Source organism: Pleurodeles waltl, chromosome 11 (genome assembly GCF_031143425.1).
Source record: "Pleurodeles waltl isolate 20211129_DDA chromosome 11, aPleWal1.hap1.20221129, whole genome shotgun sequence".
Taxonomy (NCBI): Eukaryota; Metazoa; Chordata; class Amphibia; order Caudata; family Salamandridae; genus Pleurodeles; species Pleurodeles waltl.
The window spans coordinates 86225918-86253914 of NC_090450.1; the positions used below are offsets into that span (position 1 = coordinate 86225918).

Here is a 27997-nt window from a genome sequence, read left to right on the forward strand (position 1 = left end):
CCTCAAAGGGTATACCATGCACTGTGGTGTCTGTTGAATTTTGGTAGTTAGTAGTGGTGTCTGGTAAAGATTGTAAATGAAGGGCCATTAATAGCAACCAAAAATAGCTCTCGAGCAAGCCTGAATAGCTCCAGGAGGAACAGAGCCCCACCCAAGAAAAATGTTGTAAAATGGTGCACTTTATACAATAATTTTCACCTCAAATGTCAGAAAAAAATGCAGTCTCTGAAAAATAAAATAAAAATAAAAACTCATTAAATAATCCAATGCATTCTCCGAGAGCCAAGCAAGCACAACATCAAATTATGACCAATACAAGGCCTGGAATGTGGCCAATACCCAGGTATCAGCTTCAAGTACATAGGCTGTGTTGTAGGTTCTGCCTGTCAATCACACTGGGTATGAGCATGCGCGAGCGCAGCTCCATCACCGCCTTAATGAGTCTCTCCATTTATTTTTTCAGAAAAATTATGCTGACCTACAAATTTTGTGCACACTGATGGCTGGGTCAGCCCAGGGATACTCCCTACCACACCCCCCCAGTTTTCATTCTGTCCCATACACATATGTTGGTTTACCCCAAACTGCTCATGTTGCTGCCACCATACATCTGGGCCTACATTGTTTGTTTCTTCTCCTCCGTGTAGATTTCTCCTCCACTCTTGCCACCCCCAGTTGCTTCCACTCCTCATCTCCTATATTGCTTCCTTCGTTACCCACACCCCTGTGAAGCTCCCCCCTCCCCACGCCCGCTTTAAAAAGAAACATGTTTTTCTGTGAGCTTTTTTTTTTCCTTTTAGTTACTCATCTCACTCAGATCAGCCACTATAAAGAAAACACTACGGCGTGCATTATTTGGCCCCGATCCTGTGCTGCATGGCTGTGCCTATTTGCTAATGCTTGTTCAAAAACGTAATTCATTAACTTAATTTAAAAAAAACTGAGAACCAACAATGGTGTGACATTCTATCATTCGAACAGTCACAATGATGTAGATGTTTCAAAAAGCATGCTTAATAAAACTATACACCAGACCATAGGCTGCTGTTATTAAAGATATTTGACAAAAGAACCACTTACGTAGTAGATATTGAAGCACACTATGCATTTTTACCTGCGATAGGAAATGATTAATGATTTGCAAAATGATACAGCTTGCTCTATAAAAGTTAACACTACAGTATTGTGTATGCAAGTAGGCAATAATAGCATTCACACTGGCGTCATGCCAGAATGCACCAAATATCTTGCGATTATAGGAGATTTTTTGAGAATTCTCTAAAGAACATTTGCTGACAGAGGTTCGAGTACAGTATCCAACTCAGATCCAAGCAGGAGAAGGCTAGAAAAACTACGAGCACATACATGCTGAAATTTCTCACTTCCTCTGTGAAGGAGGAGGATGACTACAACAGCTGGTAGCAACTATTAAAAAAAAGAGGGAATTCATGTCGAAATTACCGGAAGTGTGGGAATTCTACCAAAAAAAAAAAAAAATCATGGAACTTTATTTTTGGAAACAAATATTTGTTGCATACGCAAGAGCTGTGCCTCGCATGGTTGACCCCAAAGAAAAGAGAGACCCTAATAGGTCATTATTTAACAGACTTGCAGCTCTACTTTTCATTAGACCGTGTTTGTAAGCACCTCACAGCCCCTTCAGTGTCGATGGATTACATAAAAGCAGTAATTAAAATTACATCACAGCAGCGTTTGTCATATACCCTAACATGAATACTGAGCAAATAAGCAGGCGTCCAGTTATTCCATAAAAATAAAGAGCTCAAATGCTTCCGTAAAAAGCATAAAAATATTTGTTTTCCTGTGTTCAGGGCTGGGGACAGATGGAATGGAAATTTCGAGTCATAGTTGAAGGACGCCATTTTCTTTGCTGGAATTTACTCGGTCGTGGGAATTCAAAATCTGGATATATTACTCTTAAAGAAAGATTTCGAAAAGCTTGCCTGGGGAAGTTGGAAGAACATAACCAAACCTGTAGAAAGGTGTGAAGCTTTTAGCACTGCAATGTTCCCTGTGTCACTCACAATAGCATACTGATGCATGAAAAATATTAATCCTGGTGGTATAATTACAGAGCAGGCATGTACAACTTCATTGTGCCCAGAGATCGACAAGACCAGCCTGCTTCCCAAATAACTCTATGGACTATTTTACCGCAAGTCGTGCACCGCAGATTTACAATCCAGAAATCCAACTAATATAAAACTGACAAACAATTAATCTAAGAAGATGTATTTTGCATGGTCAGTGGCCATCGTACATTTTGGCATACGTCCTACATTCGTGGAACTAAACTTGAGGCCTCAGTTCTAAATGCAAGAAGTAAACAGTGTCCTCCTCCGAATTTTAGGATGGAGTGCCTGCACACTAGGGCAAGCGTTCCAAGGAAGGTCCAGTAGCACCAAGCCCTTGTCAGTTGAGAATAACTGTTGTCAGAGTTGTACACACACTGTGGTTACATTTATCTTTGAGCAAAGTCTAGGAAATCTAGCATAGGTATGGTCCTCAAAGGCATACATGTCAGACATCTACGTGCAGAGAAACCTATCTGTCTGGTTGCGGCTAGACAATCTTTTTATTTATTTTGGAAACACTGTATTGAAAAAAACTTGGATGCAAGTGGTATGAATTTCTATTGGAATATTAAGGTGTTATTCGTTTTTTCCCGTTTAAGTGTTTACACACAGCAAGGAAACAGTTAAACATTTACATTTCTAAAGCTATTTCTTTCAAATCATTAGGCCATCATTCTAATTAATAATAATAGCACCCAGTGCCGACACAAACATTGCAACAAAGTTACTTGGGGTGGAGGCAGAATGGTTAAAACTTTCAATGCCTCAATCAGTAGCTGACCATGCCCCAAACTATTCCCTGTAGTCAACAGTGCATGCGCGCGCGCGCGCACACACACACACACACACACACACACACACAATACACAATACACACATTCTCAGTCCTGCAACAAAAAACAAAAGTGATAATCAAGAGTCTACAAAATTCGCAGAAGAGCACAAACGTTATGTAACAATAGCAATGCAGCACCTATGTTGCCAAGAAAAACGTTAAAAACTCGTATGCCTTTGCCTGTCATTCAGCCCAGGCAAGAAGCGAAAGGGCTAGTATGGCCAGCGAAGACCGCTAGACCTGCTTATGGTTTCATTTATTTAAAGTATACTTTATTACAAGTTGTAATAAAACACTGCAGTCCAGCACAATGCGTCACATCCATTAACAGCGCAGGCTAACGTAAGTCTCCTAAAAACGAAATGAAAATAACAAACCCTAAATTTGTAACTCCAACACCAGTGAGGACAAAACTATAGCGGTTTCAAATATTAGGTTTAAAAAAGAAACTCACGACATTCCCAGCTTTTGCTACCGCACCAGTCAACACTTCCGAAAGAATTCATACAAGCCTAAGTGTCTGTTTTTTACTCACACTGCAATGGTGGCCATTTTAAACTGTCTCAAAGCAAACGGGCATGTGTGTGAATCCACATACATTCCTATTGTATGCGCCCTTATTATTCTTCAGCATTCGGAACTTAGCATGGCACACACCAAAGTAGCCCTATTCTGCAAAGGAGGACTGCTAACCTCAACAATTTTAAAGGCCAGCAAACAGAAGTTAGGGAAGCAAACTGTGGCGATCGCCTGGTTTTAATAAAACAAGTCTGCTTTGAGCACCGTGATAGCAATCTGTCCTTTTAAGAACAAAATGCCCGAGGCCCACTTTCAAATATTTGGAGTTGGGATACGATTTGTAAAATAAACGTTTCTCTGTTTTAGGTACCCACATATGGGCATGCTAGACCGGGCAGTAGGCAGCTCCATGGAAGCCTCTGAGAAAGGCTCATTATGTAGGCATGGTGGGTGTGAGAAGAATGTAGACCAGGGGGCCTTGGAATGCTTAGCAACTCCACAGACTAACATGGCTGCATGTCCACTACTGACTGCTCTTTGATTGTACCTAACTAGGCAGTAACACGTAATCAGAAAACATTATTAAAGTTGTAATTCAATAATTCTTAGTAAATAGTAGGTACAGCGAAAAAGCAACAGGAGATTTCAGAAAGTTTCTGTTACTATGGTTCTTCAGTATGTCAAAGCGAGGTTAATTAACTATTCACAGTTTGCTTTCGACTACATGTGTTCTGAGTGCGAGTCATCTAAGTTTAGAGTATTAGGCAAGTGATGGTTAGTACGTATCCACTGCTGTAAAGATATTTCGGCGTTTATGTTCTCAGCCAGTGCTTTAAATGGGCCGGTACTCTCCGGTACCGAGTACCGGCACTTTTTCATTTTGAGAGGGAGAGTACCGGCATATCTCAAGAAAAATGTAATACTTCTAATTGGAGAGTACCGGCACTTCTCAGAAACAAGCAGGTACTCTATTGCAGAGTACCTGCACTTCTATTTTTCCATTTAAAGCACTGTTCTCAGCCATCACACAATGCCCATCAGACAAAGTGTCAAAGACAAGTTAATGAAAAGCTGAAGCATCAGACTGCCTGGTATGGACGACACTGAGTACTATAGAACTCCAACGAGGTGCATCCTCACGATGTTGGGGTACACTACTGTCTACGAGCTGTCAAACGAGCCTTCCATTTCACTACTGCAAAATGTATTCAATTAATGAATGTTTGTAACCTGCCATCTGCAGGCTGCTGGTACTTAAGAATACTGGGTTTGAAAACGTACGCAGAGGCAAGCAGCTAGACAAATGACCATTAGGGTGGAGCTAAGGCAAGATAAATCACAAGTTCCACTTCACAATAATGCAGTATGTAAGAAACAATAGGAATGCACACGCAGTTTCATGGCAAATACACATGAGAGCTCAATATGCAAACCCAAAGCAGTGTTAAAAAAATAAATACTTACACACCCAGCTAAGTTTTGTTAGACTTGCCAACTTCAACAAACCACTTTTAGTTCAAATATTTATTGAGAATTTCATTAACCACTGAAGAAATTACTGTAAAAAGTATTTTAAAAAAAAAACTATAAGGATCACATTTGCAAGCATATTTCCGGACACACACTATAAAACAGCTTAAATGTCATTATCTTTGTCCACATATCTAATATACATACTATCTCAAAATAACTAACCAATAAAGAATACTTCATATTAATTTAGAAAAATAGTCTGGCTCATACCTAGTTTGGTTGCAGATAGCAAGGGAGCAAAAAAGATAGATTACATTTTTCTTTATCAATGGACTCAAATATGTTTGCAAAACGTGTGCACACCCAGAAATGGCTCATGGAATTAAAACAAATACTACACTGGTTCACACGAGATGTAATCTACATGAATATCTTTCCCATTTATCACATAGTGGCTCACTGTATGAGATCGGATTTGGGATATGCTGAGCAAAGAAGATAAAATCAGTGTAATTATTCTGCCAACGTCCACATTATATGGATTGAAATTCTTCCCACTTAGTTCCAATTTGGTAAAAGACTTGGCAGCTGTAATAAAAATTTAAAAAAAAAAAAAAAAAAACAACACATCCTCCTGTGTGCAGGTTAGTTAATCCGAGGCTAAGACACTTCCACAAAACCTTTGGATCAAAAAGCACACATGCCTTGATTCTCACAACGGGGGTATTCTTCGGCATCTTTAACCCCTTGGGTGCCTGGGGCGAGCTAGTTAACGTCCTCTGATACACAAGCGCTGAGGATGTATCAGCTCCCCCTGAACTCAGCCCACAGGGGAGCGCTAGCGCTCCCCCGTCAGCCACCCACCCCCCCTCACCTGGGGTGGGATGACAAGGGAAGCGCTTCCCCTGCCACCCCAGGACCCCTCCCCGTGACGTCTGATGACATCAATGCGCAATCGGGCGCTGGCCTCATCAGAGGTCACCCACATCGCGCTGGAAGAGAAATGATTTCATTTCATGCTGATCAAGGGGTGGGGAGATCAGGGGCAGAAACCACTTAGGAACGGTGTGTGTATATATGTGTGTGTGTGTGTGTAAATGGGGACAAAGTTGTTCTGCCCACCGGTGGCCAGATGGGGCAATTACCCCCGATCCACACCATGGGTGGGGGGGTGGGTTCAAAAATCCACAAGATGCCAGGGAATTGGAAAGAAAAAAAAATAAAAATAGAGGAGTGGGCATGGTTATGCTCCCAACCCCAACTGAAGAGCGTAACGTTCTTTCAACCCCCCTGCAAACTAAAGTATCTTATCCCAATGGCAAGCAAGAGGACATTTGCTTATTTGGGGTTTTGATTTTACATTTGGGCCAAGGGAGAAAGGCTAACTCTCAATTTCGTCCCACTTGAAATGGTGAACAGCTGCACTTTTTGGACTTTGAGACGCTGCCACCTAAAAAGAAATCTACCAGACCCATACACACACCTGAAAACTAAAACGTCTGGGTGAGTTCAGGGTGGTGTGCTTCACATCCACTCCACACAATTTTCTTACCCACAATGCCCTGCAAATTTCCAACTTTGCTTAAAATCATGCATTTTCCCTACATTTTTGTGATGGAGCCTTCTAGAATCTGCAGGAATCCACAAAATTCCTACCACCAAACAGTCACATCTATACTGATAACAATTCCACCCCACTTGTCAGCCTAAAAATGTTTTTTTTTTTTTTTTTTCAAACTGCCCTTTTGGACCCACTTTGGTTCCCTCTCAATTTCAATATGTTTTTGGCCCTTCCCTGTCACAGGCACCTGGCCCACCTACACAAGTTAGGTATCATTTTTATCAGGAGACAGAGGGGACCATTTGGGTGCTAGCAAATTTGGGCCGGTGTGGTGATCTCACACAGAAATTAGGAAAATGTGATTTTTTTTGCTAAATTTGAGGTTTGCTGAGGATTCCACGTAAGAAAACACTTGGGGAAATCCATGCAAGACACCTCCCTAGACTCCCTCAGGTGTCTATTTTTTTTTTTTTAGAAGTGTCTTGGTTTGGTAGGTTTCCCTAGATGGCTGCTGAGCCCAGGACCAAAAACGCAGGTGCCCCCTTGCAAAAACAGGTCATTTTTTTTTATAGATAATTTTGATGTGTCTATGTTGTGTTTTGGGGCATTTCCTGTCGCGGGCCCTAGGCCTACGCACACAAGTGAGGTACAATTTTTATCAGGAGGCTTGGAAGAATGCTGGGTAGACGGAAGGTTGTGGCTCCTCTCGGATTCCAGAACTTTCCATCACCGAAATGTGAGGAAAAGGTGTTTTATGGCCACATTTTGATGTTTGCAAAGTATTCTGGGTAACAGAACCTGGTGAGAGCCCCACAAGTCACCCCATCATGGATTCCACCAGGTGTCTAGTTTAAAAAAAAATGCACAGGTTTGGTAGGTTTTCCTATGTGCCGGCTGAGCTATAAGCCTAAATCCACAGCTAGGCACTTTGAAAACGGACATGTTTTTTGGAATGTAAAAATGTGATGTGTCCATGTTGCATTTTGGAGCGTTTCCTGTTGATGGCACTAGGCCTACCAATACAACTGAGGTACCATTTTTATCGGGAGACTTAGGGGAATGCTGGGTGGAAGGAGTTTGTGGCTCCTCTCAGATTCCAGAACTTTGCAGCACCGAAATGTGATGGAAAAGTGTTTTTTAGACCAATTTTGAGGTTTCCAAAGGATTCAGGGTGCCAGAACCAGAGCCCCACAAGTCACCCCATTCTGAATTCCCCCAGATGTCTTGTTTTAAAAAAATTCTCTAGGTGCCAGCTGAGCTAGAAGCCAAAATCCACAGCTAGGCACTTTGCAAAAAATAGGTCAGTTTTCTTTGGGGAAATGTCAACTGTCCATGTTGTGCTTTGGGGTATTTCCTGTGGCGGGCACTAGGCCTACCCACACAAGTGAGGTACCATTTTTATCTATAGACTTGGGGGAATGCTGGGCGGAAGGAAGTTTGTGGCTCCTCTCAGATTCCAGAGCTTTCATCACCGAAATGTGTAGAAAAAATAAAAAAGTGTTTTGTTTGCCACATTTGAGGTTTGCAAAAGGATTCTGGGTAACAGAACCTGGTGAGATCCCCACAAGCCAACCCATCCTGGATTCCCCAAAGAGTCTAGTTTTAAAAAAATGCACAGGTTGGCTAGGTTTCCCCAAGTGCCAGCTGAGCTAGAGTCCAAAATCCACAGCTAGGCACTTTACATAAAACATGTCAGATTTCAATGTAAAAATGTGATGTGGCCATGTTGCGTTTCCTGTCCCGGGCACTAGGCTTACCCAAACAAGTGAGGTACCATTTTTAATCGGGAGACTTGGGGGAAACACAGAATAGAAGAACAAGTGTTATTGTCCATTGTCTTTCTCTACATTTTTTTCTTCCAAATGTAAGACTGTGTGAAGAAGAAAAAAAAAAAAAAAGGGGAGGTATATTTGAGAAATGCCCTGTAATTCACATGCAGGTATGGAGAACCCCAGAATTCAGAGATCTGCAAATAACCACAGCTTCTCAACATCTTATCTTGTGTCCGTTTTAGAATTACAAAAATATCCTTGTTACCTATTTTTCATCCTTTAAATTTCACCAAATAAATCGCTGTATACCAGGTATACAATGAAAACGTATTATAAGGTGCAGCTCATTTATTGGCCCTTTGTACTTAGGGTTCTTGATGAACCTACAAGTCCTATATAGCCCCACAGCCAGCAGACGTAACTGTATATTGCTTTCAAAAATCTGCCATAGCTGAAAAACGTTATAATAGAAAACATGGACAGAAAAGGCTCTTTTATTACTTTCTGTAGGAAAACCTTGAACGATCTACACAAATGACCCCTTGTTGAATTCCGAATTTTATCTAGTTTTCAGAAATATGCAGCTGTCTGGGATCCAGCAGTGGTTTAACGCTTATTTCTTTCACTAACTGGAAGGAGGCTGACAGCATTAAAAAAAATAGTAAAAATGGGGTAGGTCCCAGTAAAATGTCAAAATTGTGTTGAAAAATGTTTTTTTTAATTTTTTATTCCAGTCTGCCAGTTTCTGAAACCTGGAAAGACAGTGATTTCAGCATCACAAACCCTTTGTTGATGCCATTTTTAAGAAGGAAAAAAAAAAAAACACACGCTTTATGCAGCTTTTTCCCCATTTTTGTGGAAAAAAACAAAATTTTAGCTGTATTTTGGATAATTTCTTGGTCTCCTCTAGGGGAACCCACATATTCTGGGAAACTTTAGAATTCCTAGGATGTTGAAAAAAAGGACACAAATTTGGCATGGATAGCTTGTGTGGGCAAAAAGTTATGAGGGCCTAAGGGCAAACTACTCCAAATAGCCAAAAAAAAAAAAAGAAAAAGGCTCTGCACCAGAGGAGGAAAAGGCCTGGCAGCAAAGGGGCTAACATACACATTTCACAACACTAGCTAGCTTGTAGACCTGCTGAGATGTTCGGCTGAACCATATTAAATAATCAGTCTTAGATTTCAGTTGCTACGCCCCCAATGGTTTGCTTACTAATTAAGTGTGCCAAGAAACCGTTCATAAGATTAACATTAAGAATCCACCATGGATTTGTTGAGCTGTTGGCATTTTGTACTTCTGTGGTCCCATATTTCCAATGCAGCCTCCGAATCATTGGCCAGGTATTGCTCATTATTCACTATTGAGTAGAAAACACGCCAGCCTAAACTCACAATACCACTTCATTGGTTTTAGAGCGCATCTGCAAATTTGAAGTTTTGCAGATCTTTAAATACCAAGCGCAAGACTGTCCATCAGAAAAGTGCTCAATTTGTCTAGTTTGAAAGGTTCAACTGTGGTAAGAACTTGTGACCTGGAGGATACACACACCTCAGCAAGCTCTTAAATCACTGACCTTGCGACTACAAAACACCACGTCTGCGAGGAAGATTCTCATTGCAATTAGTTCCTTCCTACTTTACAAAATGCAGCTTGCTACCAAAATGCATATAAAGAAGAAAAATTAGTCACAGTGACGAAATTCGGGAAATTTTATAATTCATCAGAGCCTTCAGCAACAGGAATCTCTGCCCTAAAAACTTGCGCTGTGTGACAAAAGCCAAAACAATTTCAACCACATACTTTACCAACAGCAATTAATATCACATTGAACATGACCCTTATATATCCACCCAATCACCATGAAAATCAAACAGTGGGAACACAGATATACTTGCACCTTTTTCCCCAGTGAATTCTGAAGATCTCAGCTTGCGGGCGAGGTGAGAAGTTTGAATTTTAGGCTACGAGGAGAGAAGAAATGAATAAGCCCTCCTGCAAATAGATCCATATTCATTGCTCGGAGGAAATTGAAATCTCGCATTTCAAGATTTACTTCTAGCCCTGCCATTCTTTTTGTAATCCATCAATTCAGGTGAAAGGGCAGTGTCATGCACAAAGAACACAAAACAGATCAGAAGGTTAGGTGTTGAAAACAACCAGGCTTTACACTGGTGCTGCAGCACCTGTCAGTGAATTGGGAGCTACAATGTGCACAGGGAAAACAGACAGCCACCTCCAGAGACCACTTAAGGAGAAGAGTGTGGGAGGTGATCACTGTCATCACACATCTGAAGCAAGTCTTTCCACTCTGAGCACGCCAATTAACAACGCAACACAATTGACCTGCATACTGTGACCTGCATACTGTGACCTGGCTCACCTTAAGCAGTGCTTAAACCAAGATCAGACTCAGATTTATAACTTCTAACTCTGGTTCTCACACTGTACCTGAAAACATATGCATGCCAGAGTCTGATTCGACCATATTCACAAACCGAGGCAAGAGAAGGGCCTGCTGCTTAGATGAGAAGTGGGAATCTGCTTTAAACTCTATTCCGCACAGCATTCCTAAAATAATGAATCAGTCTTTCCCCGTCATACTTTCTGAAGCCCATAGCTTCAACTTTCCTCAAACTTACATAGCCAGATGGCGTCACTCTCAACACTCCTTCCAGGAGAGTTTTCTGCAAAAGAGGACAAACGTGGTCTAATCCTAAAAATAGCAAGTGAATACTAGTCGAAGTGATAAGAGCATATTACTTTCATGAGGAAATAAAATCCAGCCTTGAAAACCCGATAATATGGCAACATCCCAACCAAAGAAACAAAATGTTGGAGAGAAGTGCCTGCAACCAAACACAAAGTATATCAGCAAATCCAAATGAACAGATTGCAACGCTCCAAAAGGCAGACCCTTGATAATACCCAGCACCAACAGGCAAATCCCACAGAAGAAGCAACTCCTTCCTTTTTTTTTTTTTTTTTAAAAGGGGAGCAGAGTCATCACCACAGCACAGGAAAGCCCCTGGCACTCCAGCCCTAATTTTCAAACTCTATAATGCCCTAGGAAACACACAGACCTTGCCGATTTACAGCATTTGTTTTGGAAGTGCGATAGGCTAAACCATTATTGAGGGATGGTCAATTATGACGATACTAGCCCACAGAGGCCTGCCTTACTGGTATGTGGCCACAACCAAGCACACCCAAGAGAACCACAAAATGTATCAAATTTGCCCTGATATTGGCAAAAACGGATGTAGCTTGATGGTGGAATTCCCAACATCCGTTCCCTCGCTGGAAATTGTGGAAGCATCTGGAGCACTGAGCAGAGGAGGAGAGCTGCGTAGGAAGGAAGCATGAGACCTCTGCAAATACCGAATATCTGAGCATTGGGAGGCACTCCCAATGCTAGAAACGTTTAAAGACCAGAGTAAATATGGTGAAATGATGCAGTGAATACAAAAAACAAAACAAAAAAAAAACAAAACAAAAAAACTGAAATTTATAAATAAACTCGGTGTGAAATAACTCCAGCCTACTAAGCCCCCATTATGACACCCAACCCATGTACCCCTCCTACAAACCCCATTGTATTACAATGAGTAATCAAGCAAACAGTGCGGATGCCCCGGGCCACCCCACGCTAAAGAGGACAGACACCTAACACCCATAATGGGGCGGACTGAAATGCACGGTGGCACTGAGTGGTGCAAAGCAGAGAATAGTGCCATAGAGTGAAGAACTGTAAAGAGAAGAAGTGCAGAGTAGAGTAGAAGAGAGTTCAGTGGCAGAGAGAGTGCAGTGTTGCAGAGTAGTGTCAGAGTGCAGTGGTGTAGAGTGCAGTGACAAAACAGCTGTTTATAGTGCAGTGTCACAGAGTAGATTATTTCACAGTAGAGTGAAATGGAGTGGTGCAGGGTAGAGTGGAGTACAGTGGCACAGAGTGTAATCTCAAAGTGGTGCATAGTGCAGAGTAGGCAAGTGTCATACCGTGGATTGGTGTAGAATGCAAGGGCATAGAGTTGAGTGTTACAGAGTAAAGTACATTGGCATAGAGTGGATTGACAGAGTGCAGAGCGGCAGAGTACAGTAGCACAGAGTGGAGTTGTGCAGACTAGACTGGTGTGGACTGGAGTGGTGTAGAGTGGTAAAGAGTGCATTGTTGTAGAGTGCTACAGGGTAAAGTAGAGGCATAGCATGAAGCAGTGTAGCGTGCAGTGGCGCAAACTGCACAGTGCAGCGGAGTGATGTGGAGTGGTGCAAGGGAGAGTGCAGTGGTGTGAGTGGTGCAGAGTAGAGTTGAGTGGCGTAGAGTGGAGTATTCATGGTGTGGCGGCACACTGCCATTACAGTCAAAAGATTTTCAATTGAAATGACAACTACATTTGGAAACATACAGTTTTATCAATAATAATACTATACAGTGCACAGACGAAAATGAGTGGCAATTAAATCACCCAGGGTAATGATTTGTTTTGATCATATTAAAGTATTTGTTTCCAATACACCTCAGAAATAACAAAATGTTGTTCATTTGTGTTCCTAATTCTGAATGACTACACAGTTCTTTTGAATGCTGTCAAGAAAAACTAAATAAATAGCTCTCCTACTCCCAAGCATCCAGCAACACTGTCACATAAATCCTCTCACTTTGAAGTCAGAGAAAGAAAAGTAAACAAAAGCCCTCAGCAGACAGCACCTGTCATTTGACCACGGTATTTGAATGTACAGCAAATGTGAAGAGATAAGAACAAGATTTACAGGCCTGTTTACAGAGAGGAGCACTCAAAGATACTGTAAATAAGGTTTGGGCAAGGGAAGGTACGAACTCAAGCTTGACAGCCTAAAATAAATAAAGCCAGCACTGGAAAGCAGGAAAATGTGAGTTATAAACCACAAAGCCAATGGCAAGGGAGGGGCAAAATGCATTCCTAAGTCAGCCTTCTGATTGTCCCTAAGATATCTTTAGCAAACCACATAGTTGTGCCGTCTGGTAGGCAGCCACCTAATGAGAGAAATCCTAGAAAGTTCAAAACTATTAGTAAAGGTATGATTTAATGAATGTGTGAAAACGTAAGGTAGGTAGAGCCAATTCCACCAAGGCAAATGCAGATCAATGAACCATGACTTTCAAGTTCATTACCGACACGAAAATACAGACAGTCTGTAATTATAACCTTTATAAAAAAATAAAAAAGCTGAAGTGCATAGTACAAGCAAACAAGCAAAGCAAATTGGGATAGCAAGTGTCACTGCTTAAAAGAAAACAATGAGGAGAGATTTTGCTTCTGTTAAACGACATTTGTAACAGAATTTGCCAATGCTTGAAAAACAAATATTTGATGGTTGAAGGAAATGTGTGGTTTTCTTTTACTACGAAAATATGGAACCACAGAGTTTGGAGCGTCTGAAAGGAGCCCCATAATATCTAAAGCACGATTCATACTCTACATGAAGAAACTAGGAAGCAGGTCACACACACACACACACACAAAGTGTTACACATGAAAAACAGCACTTATAAAATAGTCTTTCAAGATTTAATATATAATTTGTCAAATTTTTGCACAGGAATACATTTTCTTCTCCACACCTGTGCAGCTTTTCAAATTACATGAACATACATTTAACAGTATCACCACATTAACACTCTACAAACAGAGATACTCTGGTGCAATGTCTAATCAAGCCTAGATAGTAAAGTCATCCAACCCAACTACTAGAAATGTAAGGAAAAAAAAATAACGAGTGAGAAAAGCCTCAAAAGGTAACTCACCAGAAACAATGTAGTATGGAACAAGTCGACCAAGCTAATCCAGCTGGCAGGAAGCCTTTCTACACTACGCAAGAGTCAAAACACAAACAAAGCCGTATCACCTTCAAACCGGTCAAAAATGAACACCAATTTGAAATTGACAAAATGTGAAGTAAAGGAAAGGAAAACACCAACAGGATGAGAACACCATTGCCACTTTTATCATACTTCCTTCAGACGTACCATTAAACTTCTACCCATCAATAACTTATATACAAAAGTAATTAATGACTTGGTTGTCTGTAGTGTTATTACTTGTCTCCGCTTAGATTTTGCCTCACCTAGCACTTTTCATTAAAAAAAGCAAGCATTGGCAAAGCCAGTAGTATCAACTATGCAAGAGCAATTAGCTTTGGCAATGTGTTTTAGCCATGTTGTACACCAGTGTGGCTGCTGTTCAGCATGAATACATGTTAATGGGGTAGATTACAGTGGGGTAGACTGGGATGATGCAAACTGGAGTGGAGTACAGTTTGTATAGAGTGTAGTAGGGTGGAGTTGAGTGGGATAGATTTAAGTGGAGTGTGGTGGGGTAAAGTGAAGTGGGGTAGTTTGGAATGAGTGGGATGTGGTGTGTAAAGTGGAGGAGTATCGTGTGGATGGTAGTAGTGTGTGTGTGTGTGTGTGTGGGGGGGGTGAGGGGGGGGGACAGTGGAGTGGCGTGTTGTGTCTTGAAGTGGAGTGTTGTAGAATGGAGTGGTGTGCCGTACTATGGAAGGACACACTGGAGTAGTGGAGTGGCATTGTAGTGAATCCATTTTAGCTTTTATTGGGACTCAGGAGATTAGCTTAGCCCTTTGATTTGCAGGCCTGTGCCCCCCGTCACCTAGTGGCTTTTAACCTACTTAGCTTGCTCTGTTTTAGTCCGTTAATTTTATTATTTCTTTCAAGATGGCTGCCATTGTTTATAGTTATAGTTATGTTTTGATTTGCGTTATCATACCACTCTGAAGGGGTCACTATCAGTGTCATAATCAAGTGATGTATGTAGATATTCACATCATGTCCCTTTCTCACTTATGCGTGACAGGAACATAATGTACACTTGATGGGAATTGTTGCATGATTGCTGCCACAAGTCTGCATCCTTTACAATTGTTTGGGAACATACGCTCATCAGGGGTCCAACATTATCTGTATAAATACATCTTATACAGATAAGGTAATCAGAGGGATTCCTTCCAGTTGCCACCTCACTGCACTTCACCTTGCTGCAGAAATCAGCCTCTATGTCACCAGGGAGACTGACCTAGAGATCTCATTCCAAGGTAAAGAGGGTTAGGGTGTGTTTCTCATGGACATGGTACTAGCAGATCAGATTTATCATATCTAGCTCTCATTAGGTTCTCTATGCTAAAGAGTTTACATTTCATGCTTATTGCAAGATGGTTGGGGGGGGGGGGGGAGGTCCTTGTTTTCACAACTCATCTTCACAATGATGCTCCTTTTATTGTTTATCATAATCATTGAAGCTCATGTATGTTACCGTAGATTGACGTCTTTTCAATAAACCTACTTTCATGCAGCTCCTTCATTGCCTGTTTGTGACTGAAACGTATTGCCAACAAGATAAAAGGATAACTTCCATTCCACCCCGACTCCCTGAGATAATGCAAACTAGAGTACCATGCGTACGGCTGCCATAAAATACCTTTTACTGTTTGGATTTTTGGTGAGGTACTGCTTGTGATCCCGGAGGCTTGGCTGACAGTTGCAACTTGTTGTAGAAGTGACTCAGTTGCCTACACACAAAAGTGCTTTTATCCCTAAACCAGCAGTCGCGCCTAGGAGCAAGAGTCCAACTAGGACAGCATATTGTGGAGTATACATGCTCTGGTAGCGCACTTCCATTACACATACCACATTTTCAATTGAAATGACCAAGGAATTTGCACAGACAAGCAGTTTTACTGGGCACACACAATAGTGTGTATAAATGTCATCACATATTGTATTGATGTGTTTTGATCATATTCAAATATTTGTTTCTACTTCACTTCAGAATTACAAAAAATAAAAAAAGTGCTTTATCTGTACTTTTCTAATTCTGATCTATTCTATGATATCAGCACAATTCATCTTTATTGTGTCACATAAATTCTCTCAGCCAGAGAAAGAGATGTATACACCAAGGTCCCTCAAAAAACAGAACCTGACATTTTACCTCTGTCATTGAATGCACACTTTATGTGACAAACTAAAGGCTTGTTTACAGAAAGCCAGTACTCAAAAGGATACAGTAGACAAGGGACGCTCCACAGGAGAAACAAACTCAAGATGGACAGCCAAAAAGCAAATAAATACTCCAAAAATAAAAGTAACCAATTGAGAGTTACAAGCCACAAAACAAATAGTAAGAAACATATGAAAAGCATTCCCACAGAAGCTTTCACAATGTCCACAAGAAATCGTCAGCAAACCTGACAGTGGTGATGTCTGGCAGACTTCGACCTAAAACAATGCTGTACCTTTTCCAAGTCTGCAACATTTTCATGGATGTTTCTAATGTCGCTACTTGACACTGATTCCATTGCTACTTCGGATACTTTTTTTTTTTTTTTTTGCTACCATCCCTCGTATGTTTCCTTCCCTCTACACCCATTCTCGTATGCTGGCTCCATTAACCCTAAAGAGTAGAAGTGACTGCAGTAGGGTCAATATGTCATTAACACATTGCTTAAGGACTCAGATCAGTAATCTGCACAGACTTGAGTAGTAATAGTACTATCTACAGAGGGTAGGCAGAAAGTTTCCTTATGTAAAAATATATATTTTTTAAACTGGCTAATGTTAATTTTGAATTTAAACGTGTATAGCTAGCTAGATTAACATAGCACTTTGAATAATCACTTTGAGCAAATACTGTTCAAATGGCATATAGATGTTTAAAAAAATGCACATATTCTATAATATCCAAGGGGTACTCTCGTATTCACACCACCCGTGCCTCAATCGTGGTTCCATAGTACTATTGCAGAGTCTACAATCAGCAGCATACAAAATCACTACGCTGAAACACAATGCAGTCCACAAACAAGCAACACTTATCTACCTCAAAACCAGTCAAAGCTATGAAAGATCTTATGACTCGAGTGGAGGACATCACAGAAGGACTCTGTGTCCAGGCAGTGTTGCGACTGCCTTCTTAAAAATAATAATAATAATAATAATAATAAATAACAACAAAAAAAACTTTCCCTAAACATGTGACTTGCCGCGTAATCATCTGATCCCCGCTTCTCACAGTGTCCTAACTAAAGGACATTTGCAGATATCACAGGACACAGCTATCAGATGACTAAATGGGAAATGATTCAACAACTCCGATGCTAGTTGAACTGGGATCCTAACAGCCATCAAGATTCTGAAGATAGGTTCCAAATCCAAATGTTCACTCTCACAACTTAAGAATTCTTTGCAATGAAGGCATTCTTATTTGGCCCCTGGATTGTACACCAAAGGAATGTGCAGTCAATTTGAAGATACTTTTCCAGTTACATTTTCAGGATACAAAGGTTGAGGGTTGACCCGGATTCAATCATGGCACACTGAACAGGAACGTGGCTTTGATCAGCAATATTAACTACCTGAGCAAGTACTCTCCCTAGTGTTCAGAGAGGAGACTGTTTAAGAATATAAAATGATAACACCATTATGACCCTAAGAACTAGACGTGTTCATTGCTATTTGAGTGAGTAAACTTATGAAATATATAGGTGCTAATGAGCTTTCATCGCTCCACTTAGGGACGTGTAAATAGAATCCTTCTAATTTGCACGAACTATGAAAGGCATAAACATTTTATAATTTCAGGGATGTGGAATTCCTATAGCCAGACGTCTGGGACATTTTGTTTGGGGTCAAGGGCAACAGGTTTTCATGTTTATTTTGTCCTTGGGACAAGTAGGCCTAACCCCCTGCAGTACAAATCCTTTGGCTTCCAGTTTACTGAGAAGGGATCTGTCTGCAGTTGAGGTAATGTGTGTCCATAAATTAATGCTGTTCGAACTTGTATTTATGGTTCATTAATAAAAAGGCTTAATTATTAGTAGGAGTGCTGTAAATAAACGTTTTAAGGTTACACTGCACTACTGACAGTGGTTCTAGAAAAGAAAAAAAAAAATTGTACTAACAGGTTTGAAAAGTTTAACAATATGATGCTAAGTATAATGATCCCAAAATGCTCTGATTAGATGCAAATATTTGCAGAAGCTTGTAAGCAAGAGTGATGATTCTTTGCTTTCAAAATAAAATGTTCAGAAAAAAAAAACGTTTCGCTACTATGAAAGTTTAGGTGCTATTTGTTTGAAGCGTAATTTAGTGACATGTGTTAATGCATGTTAGTATTTCCAAAAGATATTCCTAATGGGAAAATCAGTGTAACCATTTCCATGATTATGGGAAGCATGGAAGTAAACCAGCACTGGCAAAGCCAACCGATCTGTCATTTTTTTGTAAGTCTTTTGGTTTTGTCAATGCATGTCCTGTTTTGACATGGCTTTTGTAACATTTTATTGTTGTGGGAGTTGCCAGGCCTTCACCATTATAACAAACTTTCTCAGCACCTTCCCTGATTGAGTCTGTGGGGCGGGGGGGGCTCCATGTTCTTTGCAGGCAGGCCCCCCCCCTCCAGTTACGTTATGCCACTGATTGCCATAATAGTTCCTGCCACTGAGCAAAATTACTTTGCGTGCCAATATGCTCCTTGTGGAAGAGCAGAATGTGATCACTCACAGTAAAGCCAGACAATTGTTAAAGAGAGAGAGAAAAATAGAATTTTAATAAAAAGTCTTTGTTAACGCCAGACCTAATTAGGTACCCAATTCTTAAAGAAAGTCACAAAAGTGCACCCACAGTAAATGTCTTTGAATTACTAGCTTTCATGAATTTCCAAGAGCTTACAGAAGTAGACCCAGAAATTGTAATCCTAGCAAATGTGTGTGAACTGTATTTTAGCACGAGCAAATATGCATGCGTAGATTTGCTCATGTGAAAGTCTACTGAGAGTTTACAAGTTCACTTTCCCCCCAACCGCTTTTTTTCCCCATCCATGGAAGAACATCTACTTCTGGCAATGCCAATTCCAACCTTTCTCATTATGGGAAAAAGATTAGAGAAGAGCTGGTGAAAATCCTTAAAACATTCAAGTTAATAGGTTTGCAGACTGAAAGGCATTCCAGGCTTGACACGGCAAAATACCGTAGAGGCAGTAAAAATGAAAGAATAGAAGCACCCTTGTTATTAGTCAAGTAGGTGTTAAGCGTAGCTTGGAAAAGGCATGTTCCATTGTTATTCGGCTCTTCTGCATTATCCGTAGCCGAGTACATCAGTGCATCAACATGATAAACTAAAAACATTAATGTTTGCTGCCGATGACGGCACGCTGAGTTCGTCGACCATTAAACTCCTTGAGAAAGGAGTCGGATTAAGATAATGCCACTGTCTCTCACTTTCAATGTCAGACACCCTGCATGTTGTTCCTTAGTCTGCCCTAGTCAATTGTTCGTTTCAAACAGGCATTGTAGAAAAGTCTGGGATGACTTCAAGCCAGTTTTATCCCGATAACTTTCCTGGTTACCCTGCAAATCCAATTTCTACATTATGTTCGTTCCATACCTCAAGGCATTGAGCTTTCAGATGTTAACAGAACAAAGGTACATCAGGACTCTGATTCTGCTGTCAAGCCACTCTCTTTGCAAAACTTTTAGTGTAAAAAACCAATACACCAGCGACAAAAACTAAAAAGAGCATCACTTCCTAAATGCCCACCAACTACTAAGGTTCTGGCACTAAACACTTTGAAAGCATTGCTAATTATTTGTTTCAACCACACTGCAGAATCCATCACTCCAGCCTTTCACCCTGCAAGATTGCACTACACCTTCTTCGCCAGTTATTAATGCAAGTGGAATGTTTGATCAAGAGCTTTAGTGAGAAGCATCAGCAGTTACCGAAGCAGGCTACGCTGACGAGTATATTCCGAGGAAACAATTTCCTTACATAGCTTGCCAACAAAAAGGGAGTGCTAAAGACTTATTCAAGTTTGGGTTTGCAAGCACAGCCTAGATGGGCTTACCTGAACACCAGTAGTTCTCTGCCTTCCATGATCTACCGGCCTGGCAACACAAGGACTGTGCATTATACAGTGTCAGATACTATACTAAATACTGGTGTTCAATCATGGACTTCAAGGTCCCGTGCATCACATACCATGCCCTTTAAGGATAAGATCCGTTGTTGTACACTAGACCCTACAGCGTTCCCACCAAAGCTGTCCGATCTTTAATTATGATTTTGTTGGAAGTATGAGGGGCCCAACGTGGACCATGGTGCTTGCAACCTAGTCGCCTTCAAGCTGTTCAAGATGGGATTTCATTTAGTAAAACACATGAAGAAGAGCATGTTCGACCAGCATTCCTTAGCACTCTCCATTTTGTCTACTGGTATCTTCAAAAATGCAATTATGAAGAGTACCTCAATGTTTAAATCAGTAACGAAGTTTATCAATCTCAAAAACAAATGGTAATTTATGATTAACTATAAACAAAGAGGACATAAGAAGACTGATCATAGGCGCTAATTTCACTTTAACATATTGTTACTTCGTTCTTGGATAATATACAGTTACTGCTCCATTTTAAATCTTTCCATATTCTTAATTTCAGTAATAACAGAGGTCACTGTAACCAGAAGCAGTCAATCAATCAATCACTGCATTTGAAAAGCGCGCTACATACCCGCAAGGGTCTCAAGGCGCTGGGTAGGGGGGGTGCTACTGGTCGAAGAGCCAGGTCTTGCGGAGTCTTCTGAAGGCCAGAAGGTCCTGGGTCTGTCGTAGGATGGTGGGTAGAGTGTTCCAGGTCTTGGCAGCGAGGTAGGAGAAGGATCTGCCGCCGGCGGTGGTTTTTCGGATGCGGGGGACTGTGGCGAGGGCGGCTGAGCGGAGGCTTCGGGTGGGGGTGTGGAAGCTGAGTCGGTTGTTGAGGTAGGTGGGTCTGGTGTTGTGCAGTGCTTTGTGTGCGTGGATCAGGAGCTTGAAGAAGGTGATCCTTTTGTTGACGGGGAGCCAGTGCAGGACTCTCAGGTGGAGTGTGATGTGGCTGCGGCGGGGGACATCAAGGAAGAGTCGGGCCAAGGCGTTCTGGATGCGTTGGAGTCGTCTCAGGAGCTTGTTTGTAGTTCCCGAGTAGAGGGCGTTCCCGTAGTCGAGTCTGTTGGTGATGAGGGCCTGGGTAACAGTTTCTCGTGTCGAGGGGGATCCATTTGAAGATCCTGCGGAGCATACGGAGGGTGTTGAAGCAGGACACGGAGACGGCGTTGACTTGCCTCGTCATGGAGAGAGTGGAGTCGAGGATGACCCCCAGGTTGCGTGCGTGGTCTGTGGGTTCCGGGGCTGTGCCTAGTGACGTGGGCCACCAAGAGTCGTCCCAGGCTGATGGGGTGGGTCCGAGAAAGAGAACCTCCGTCTTGTCTGAGTTCAGCTTCAGTCTCCTGTCCTTCATCCAGTCGGCTATGGCCTTCATTCCTCGGTGGAGGTTAGCTTTGGCGGTGTGGGGATCTTCGGTGAGGGATATGATCAGCTGGGTGTCGTTGACGTAGGAGATGATGTTGAGGTTGTGTTGTCGTGCGACGTGGGCGAGGGGGGCCATGTAGATATTGAACAGTGTCGGGCTGAGGGAGGATCCCTGTGGGACGCCGCAGATGATCTCAGAGGTTTTGGAGCGGAAGGGTGGGAGGCGGACGCTCTGGGTTCTGCCAGAGAGGAAGGATGTGGTCCAGGCCAGGGCCTTCTCTTGGATATCGGCGTCATGGAGGCGTGCTGATAGGGTGCGGTGGCAGACCGTGTCAAAGGCTGCTGATAGGTCCAGGAGGATGAGGGCGGCTGTTTCTCCTTTGTCCATCAGGGTCCGGATGTCGTCAGTGGCGGCGATGAGAGCGGTCTCGGTGCTGTGGTTACTGCGAAAACCAGATTGGGACGGGTCCAGGATATTGTTGACTTCGAGGTAGCAGGTCAGCTGTTTGTTGACAATCTTCTCGGTCACTTTTGCTGGGAAAGGGATCAGGGAGATGGGACGGAAGTTCTTGAGGTCCTTGGGGTCCGCCTTGGGCTTCTTCAGAAGGGCGTTGATCTCGGCGTGCTTCCAGCTTTCTGGGAAGGTTGCTGTCTCGAAGGAACAGTTGATTGTTTTCCGGAGGTGGGGCGCGCTGGCTGCGCTGGCTTTGTTGAAGACGTGGTGAGGGCAGGGGTCCGATGGGGATCCGGAGTGGATGGAGTTCATGGTTTTGATGGTGTCTTCGTCGCTGACGCTGGACCAGACGGTCAGGCGACTGGTGCAAGTGGTAGTCGCAGGGGTGGTGGACTGGGTGGTGGACTCGGTGGTGGGTGCGGGGGGGGGGGTCGGGGTTGAAGCTCTCGTGGATGTCGGTGATCTTGCGGTGGAAGAAGGTGGCCAGGGAGTCGCACAGGTCTTGAGATGGCAGGATGTCGTTGGTGATGGAGCTGGGGTTGAAGAGTTCTTTCACGATGCTGAAGAGCTCTTTGGTGTTGTGTGCGTTGTTGTCTAGGCGGTCCTTGAAGGCGGTCTTATTGGCGGTCCTGATGAGTTGGTGATGTCTGCGGGTGGCGTTCTTGAGGGCTGTGTGGTTGTCTGGTTTTCGGTCGTGGAGCCATTTCTTCTCCAGCTTCCGACAGGCGTGCTTGGAGATCCGGAGGTCCTCGGTGAACCAGGCGGCTTTCTTGTTAGTGTGGTTGGTTGTTAAGGTCTTGAGAGGGGCGAGGGTGTTGGCGCAGTCATTGATCCACTGTGTGAGGTTGGTTGCGGCAGTGTCTGGGTCGGTGGGTGGTCTCAGGGCGAGGGCGGTAGTCAGTTGGTCCCCGGTGACCTTGCCCCAGCAGCGGTGTGGTAGCTGTTGGGTGCGGTGGGTTTTCTGAAGGTGCAGTGGAGGCATCTGTGGTCGGTCCAGTGTGGTTTGGTGGTGTGGTTGAAGGAGACGTGGGGGCTTGTGGAGAAGATGGGGTCGAGCATGTGTCCAGCGGCGTGAGTGGGTGTCGTTACGAGCTGTTTGAGTCAGAGGTGGCGAGGTTGTCGATCAGGGCGGTGGAGTTGGCGTTGTTGTTCTCGAGGTGGAAGTTCAGGTCCCTGAGGAGGATGTAGTCCGTGGAAGCGAGGGCGTGGGTGCTGATGAGGTCGGCGATGGTGTCACTGAACTGTGGGCGGGGTCCGGGAGGTCTGTAGATGAGAGTTCCTCTGAGGGTGGTGTTGGGGACGGTGTGGATCTGGAAGTGCATGTGCTCGGCGGTGGTGAGGGTGTCATTGGTGTTCGTTGAGATTTTGATGGAGTCTTTGTGGATGATGGCGATTCCTCCTCCCACTCCGTTGGTGCAGTCTCTGCTGGAGATCTTGTAGCCCTGTGGGATGGCTATGGCGATGTCTGGTGCTGAGGTGGCGTTCAGCCAGGTCTCCGTCAGGAAGGCGACGTCAGGGGCAGTGGAGTCTAGGAGGTCCCAAAGTTCGATGGCGTGCTTGCGAGCGGAGCGGGTGTGGAGGAGGATGCAGCGGAGGTGGTTGGGTTCTCTGGCTGGTGGTGTGGAGGGTTGGATGCTGGTGAATCTGCAGTTCCGGCAGGTGAAAGGCCCCTGGGTGCGTTTCGGGGTGGCCCGGTAGCAGGGGTGGTCTTGTCTGGTGTTGAGTGCGTGGAGGGTGCTTGCGTCGTAGTGCAGTCTGGCGTTGCGGGGGGTGCAGGTTCCAGGGGTTCTGGTGCTGGGTGCGGTCCAGGCACGGACAGGCGCAGACAGGCTTGCCTTCAGTGCGCCAGCGGCGCGTCCGCTGCGCGCCCGCTTTGCGGCCTCCATAGGAGGGCAGAGCAGCTATGAGCTGGGAGGTGGGAGCGGGGCGGCCAATGGGAGTGAAGGGGGCGGGGCAGCAGGGGCTCAGCAGCAAGGGAAAAACCCAGGGGAAAACCCGGGGAAAAAACGTCAGGAAAAGACGGGGGGAGAGGGACAACAGAGCACAGGGGTACAGAAAGCAAAACACAGGGGCACAGAATGAAAAAAACAAAGTGGCACAGAAGCACAAGCTCAGTGGAATAGAAAAAAGAGAGCGAGTAGTCAGGCGGCAAAAGCGGCAACGGAGGTTCAACCCACTGGGGGCTACGCGGCAGATGGTGGGAGCGACCTGCCTGGTGACAGGTGCCAGTCGAAGTAACCTGCACCTTCTAATAACATGTAATGTACAACAACAAAATAAAAAAGGTACTAAGGTGTCTCTTGATCTACTGTGAGCTGACGTTAAGCAGAACTGCCTGTGAAAATGATTGAATGCCGTCATGCAAAAGTTCAGACTTTCCTGGGCCAGTAGATTTCACCCACCATTCTCGCTTATTGAAACCACAACAGGTTACAATGCAACATTACAGAACACCTTAACAAGCATTGGAAAAGTCAACAGGTTTCGCCTTTGGGACCTACTGCTTTGACAAAATCTTTTGCGGCTGCTGTAAGGCATCACCAGGTTGCTGTGCAACATGGCCAGAGGGAAAAAAAAGTACTACGCCGCAAGTATGGCATTACGGATGTGCAGCTATGAAAGGACAATAAAATAATATGAAAAAGTATTGTAAAACCATTTGTTTTATTTTAAGGTGGAAGGGCCAGTAGTGCTTTGATGCCTGATCTCCCCTCTACCAAAAAAAATAATCTCGAATATTATTTTTAAAAGTAGTTGTTGCGAGGGGCAATGGGTGGAGTGAACAATGAGGAGAGGGAGGGCGAGGCGAAAAGCAGCACAGAGGAGACGCATCATGTGGGCATAGCAGAAACAAACAACCGAGAAAGCAACATGGAGCTTGATTGAGTGAGGGAGTATGTCGGAAGAGAAGTGCACAACAGCTTGCAATAGGAGGGAGACAACACAAAAAGCTGTGGTGGGTATTTGGTGGGCTGCAAAAGCACATGGGGGAGTGAAAGGTTAACAAGTGATCTCTAGGAGTGCGTAACAAAAAAAAAAAAAAAAAAAGTTCCTTAAAAGTGAGCAGCTGAAGAATTAAAGCCAACCAAATAGAGAGATCGTAAAAGTCTATGTTCTAGGTGAGGGGCAAACACAAGAAGGACAAGGAGAAGTTATCAAGTAAGAAGCTAGCAAATTATAATTGACAACAAAGTCATCAAATGTCAAGCAATGGGTGGGATTATAAGCCCCTGCACGTTCTTGGTAAACCAAAAGTAGGCTATTTCAAACCATAAAGATTGCAGTGCCTGGTATTTGTAATGTTTTCACATGGTAATACTGCCTGGGAAAAGATTTCACCTCAGTACTACCAGTTTAATGAATAACTACATAAATAGGCAATTGAAGGACGACTAGTTAACCTTTACAAAGGTCTACCACTGCACATGAATTTATGCGGGCAGGATTTAGTGACTTCTGATCCGTTTGAACTAAAAACATTTTTTTTCGTAAAATATGCAGATTATGCAGCAGATGTTAGGCAAATCCATAGTTATGCGGAACGAAGGATGCATAATTCCAGTGGCAATGACTATAAACGATTGGTGCAATTAACAACAAACCATAAACGCACTTCACTGATGAACGTTTGGGAAACCTATTTGAATAACCAACACCATTGCAAGCAACGTTGTACCAAAGGAGGCCAACCTTGGGGATCTAATGAGAGAACAGGGTAGCAGTTGAACCCCTGGGATGTTACCGCAATTAAGCACACGCGACTGATTGAGGATGAACAGTCCACGCCTCTTTTTGGTCAGGGTTCGAGTTCTAGCGATGGTGAATTTCAACTGCTCTTTTTCTTGCCCTATTAATAAACCGATTCCATAAACAAAAGCACCCATCTTCTCAACCTGGAGATAGATGTTTTTTCTGATGTGTGCATATATATAATTAGGTACGCAGCAAGCTGCATGTATTTAATTCGCTCAACCCTATATTCAAAAATACAATTTAACTCGAGCTACCAAATCGCTGAAAAGAGATAAGATTAACCACATAATGAACGCGGGCCTGTGAAGGGCAATGTGGCTTAAGTAGCAGACAATAAATGAATATGCATAGAGGTGGTCAATGCATCTGGCTCAAACAACCTGGAATGTTTCTGAGAAATCACTTTTTGCAGCATGGCTATTCGAGCGCGTAACACCACAGGAAGAGCAATGCTCATGTAAAAAGAGGCCGGCACACAAGCAGTTAAAATCAAAACAATATTAAATAACGCGTGTGCTTTCTACATAGACCATCGCCCTTCCTGCTTACATCCAAAACAGACGAGAAAACTACCAATTGCCTATCGCCAGGACAGACTGAATTCTAATCAACAGTACTCTGGTTGAAACAAAGCGTCCTCTTTGAAAAAGTTCACACGTAATACAGAAGAACAGAGACATGCGGGTGTCTGCAGCACTGACCGCATAGGCAACAATTCACACCTTCCCACGCCCGTACTACGACCACAGATCACACGGGAGTGACATCTGCCGCTCCACAATTTACAAGACAACAGTCACATTTCGGATTAGGAGGCATATTCAGAGACATACCGATTAAAGCCTGGAAGAGATTACTCTGGAAGATGTTAATGACACGTTCGATGGAGCCCTTGAGCTGCCTGTCTTCTGTCTGGTTCAGCTTGGACCGGTACTGCTCCAGCAGGTATAGTGCTCTCTGGGTATCTGGAAAGTAAATAACAACACAGTCATACAAGTCTGTAAAATGGTCACACGCGTGGATGTCCTATTCACGTGGGACAAGGTGAGCACGGCCACCTCACTCTGTCATCAAGAACAGTTTCAACCTTGGACTGACAACCAAACAACCTGTGTGATGTATTCTTTGTTTCTATTGAATAATAAAGGTAGTCAAAACTGGTATCAATGACCGCTAGATGACAATTATAGGATATGAAACTGTCAGAGATGACATGGCATGAGGTGACTGCATTAAACACATAAAATGCATGGAGTCCAAAACCCACAGAAGAAAACCCTCACATTGTTGAGCGTGTGAAGCCCTTTCCAACTTGTAGAACTCAAGTTTCCAAGACCCATTCCTCTGCCTGGACTTGTAGTGCAATGTTATGATGTGACGAAGAAGACTACAAGACCCAGAATTCAACAGTAAGAATGTTTTAAAAGGCGCTACAAATCCCCGAAGGCAAAAGTAAAACACGGGCTGGAAAACCTACTCCTGCATTGAACAAGTAAAGTTGGGAGCTCGAATTTTGTAGTTACTTGAGCTTTTCATTCTGGTACTTGTAGCCCTGCTCCTAGCGTGGAAAAACGAAACAACGAGTACCAAAAAGAAGAGCAAAACAACCGGAATAGGAACTGAGAGCAAAACAACCGGAATGGGCTTGAAATTAAACATTTTAAATTGTGTTTCACTAGCACGTCGTCTGCTCCATTTAAGAGCGCTAGACCACTCTCTGGTAGCAAACACGTGCAACTGTAAATCCACTTTTCTGCCAACAACCCTGTGACGCCCAGAACGTTTTGAAAGGCGAAGACTGAGCATGCCCCTCGTTTGAACCCAAACACGCCCCTCATGTCGTGCAGCTGTGGTGTCACTTAATCAACTTCTAGTGTCTAGACCCAACGAGGAGCCGTGTTAAGGCAAGTCACTGAAGAAAAACAACAGGACGGTACATTTGCAAGTCAAGTAGATTAACGTCAACAGGTCCTGGGAATTGACGTGCCATAAAACTCTTGCCAGGCGGCTCGATAGCTTCATGCTTAGGCAGCAGAACCGATCGTCTGATCGAAAGCATTAAACGAGGGGGATTAAGCATGCAGCAGGCATCGTGCGGATCGATGCCCAGGAATCCCAACTAGGCGCTCCCAGCCTCCCAATCCGGAAGCGGGTGCCACAGGCCATAGGAATGCACGGGCGCACATTGTCGCTGTATCCC

At 43.4% G+C, this 27997-nt stretch overlaps 1 protein-coding gene across 6 annotated transcripts in view; it reads right to left on the reverse strand.

Moving 5' to 3' along the window:
• DLG1 (discs large MAGUK scaffold protein 1) overlaps positions 1-27997 on the reverse strand; it is a 953275-nt gene that overhangs the window by 924401 nt on the left and 877 nt on the right. For all 6 annotated transcript variants that reach the window (XM_069213151.1, XM_069213153.1, XM_069213149.1 and 3 more), the window contains exon 2: positions 26631-26762. In XM_069213151.1, the coding sequence (XP_069069252.1) occupies positions 26631-26762 (132 nt within the window). The remainder of the gene's footprint in view (positions 1-26630; positions 26763-27997) is intronic.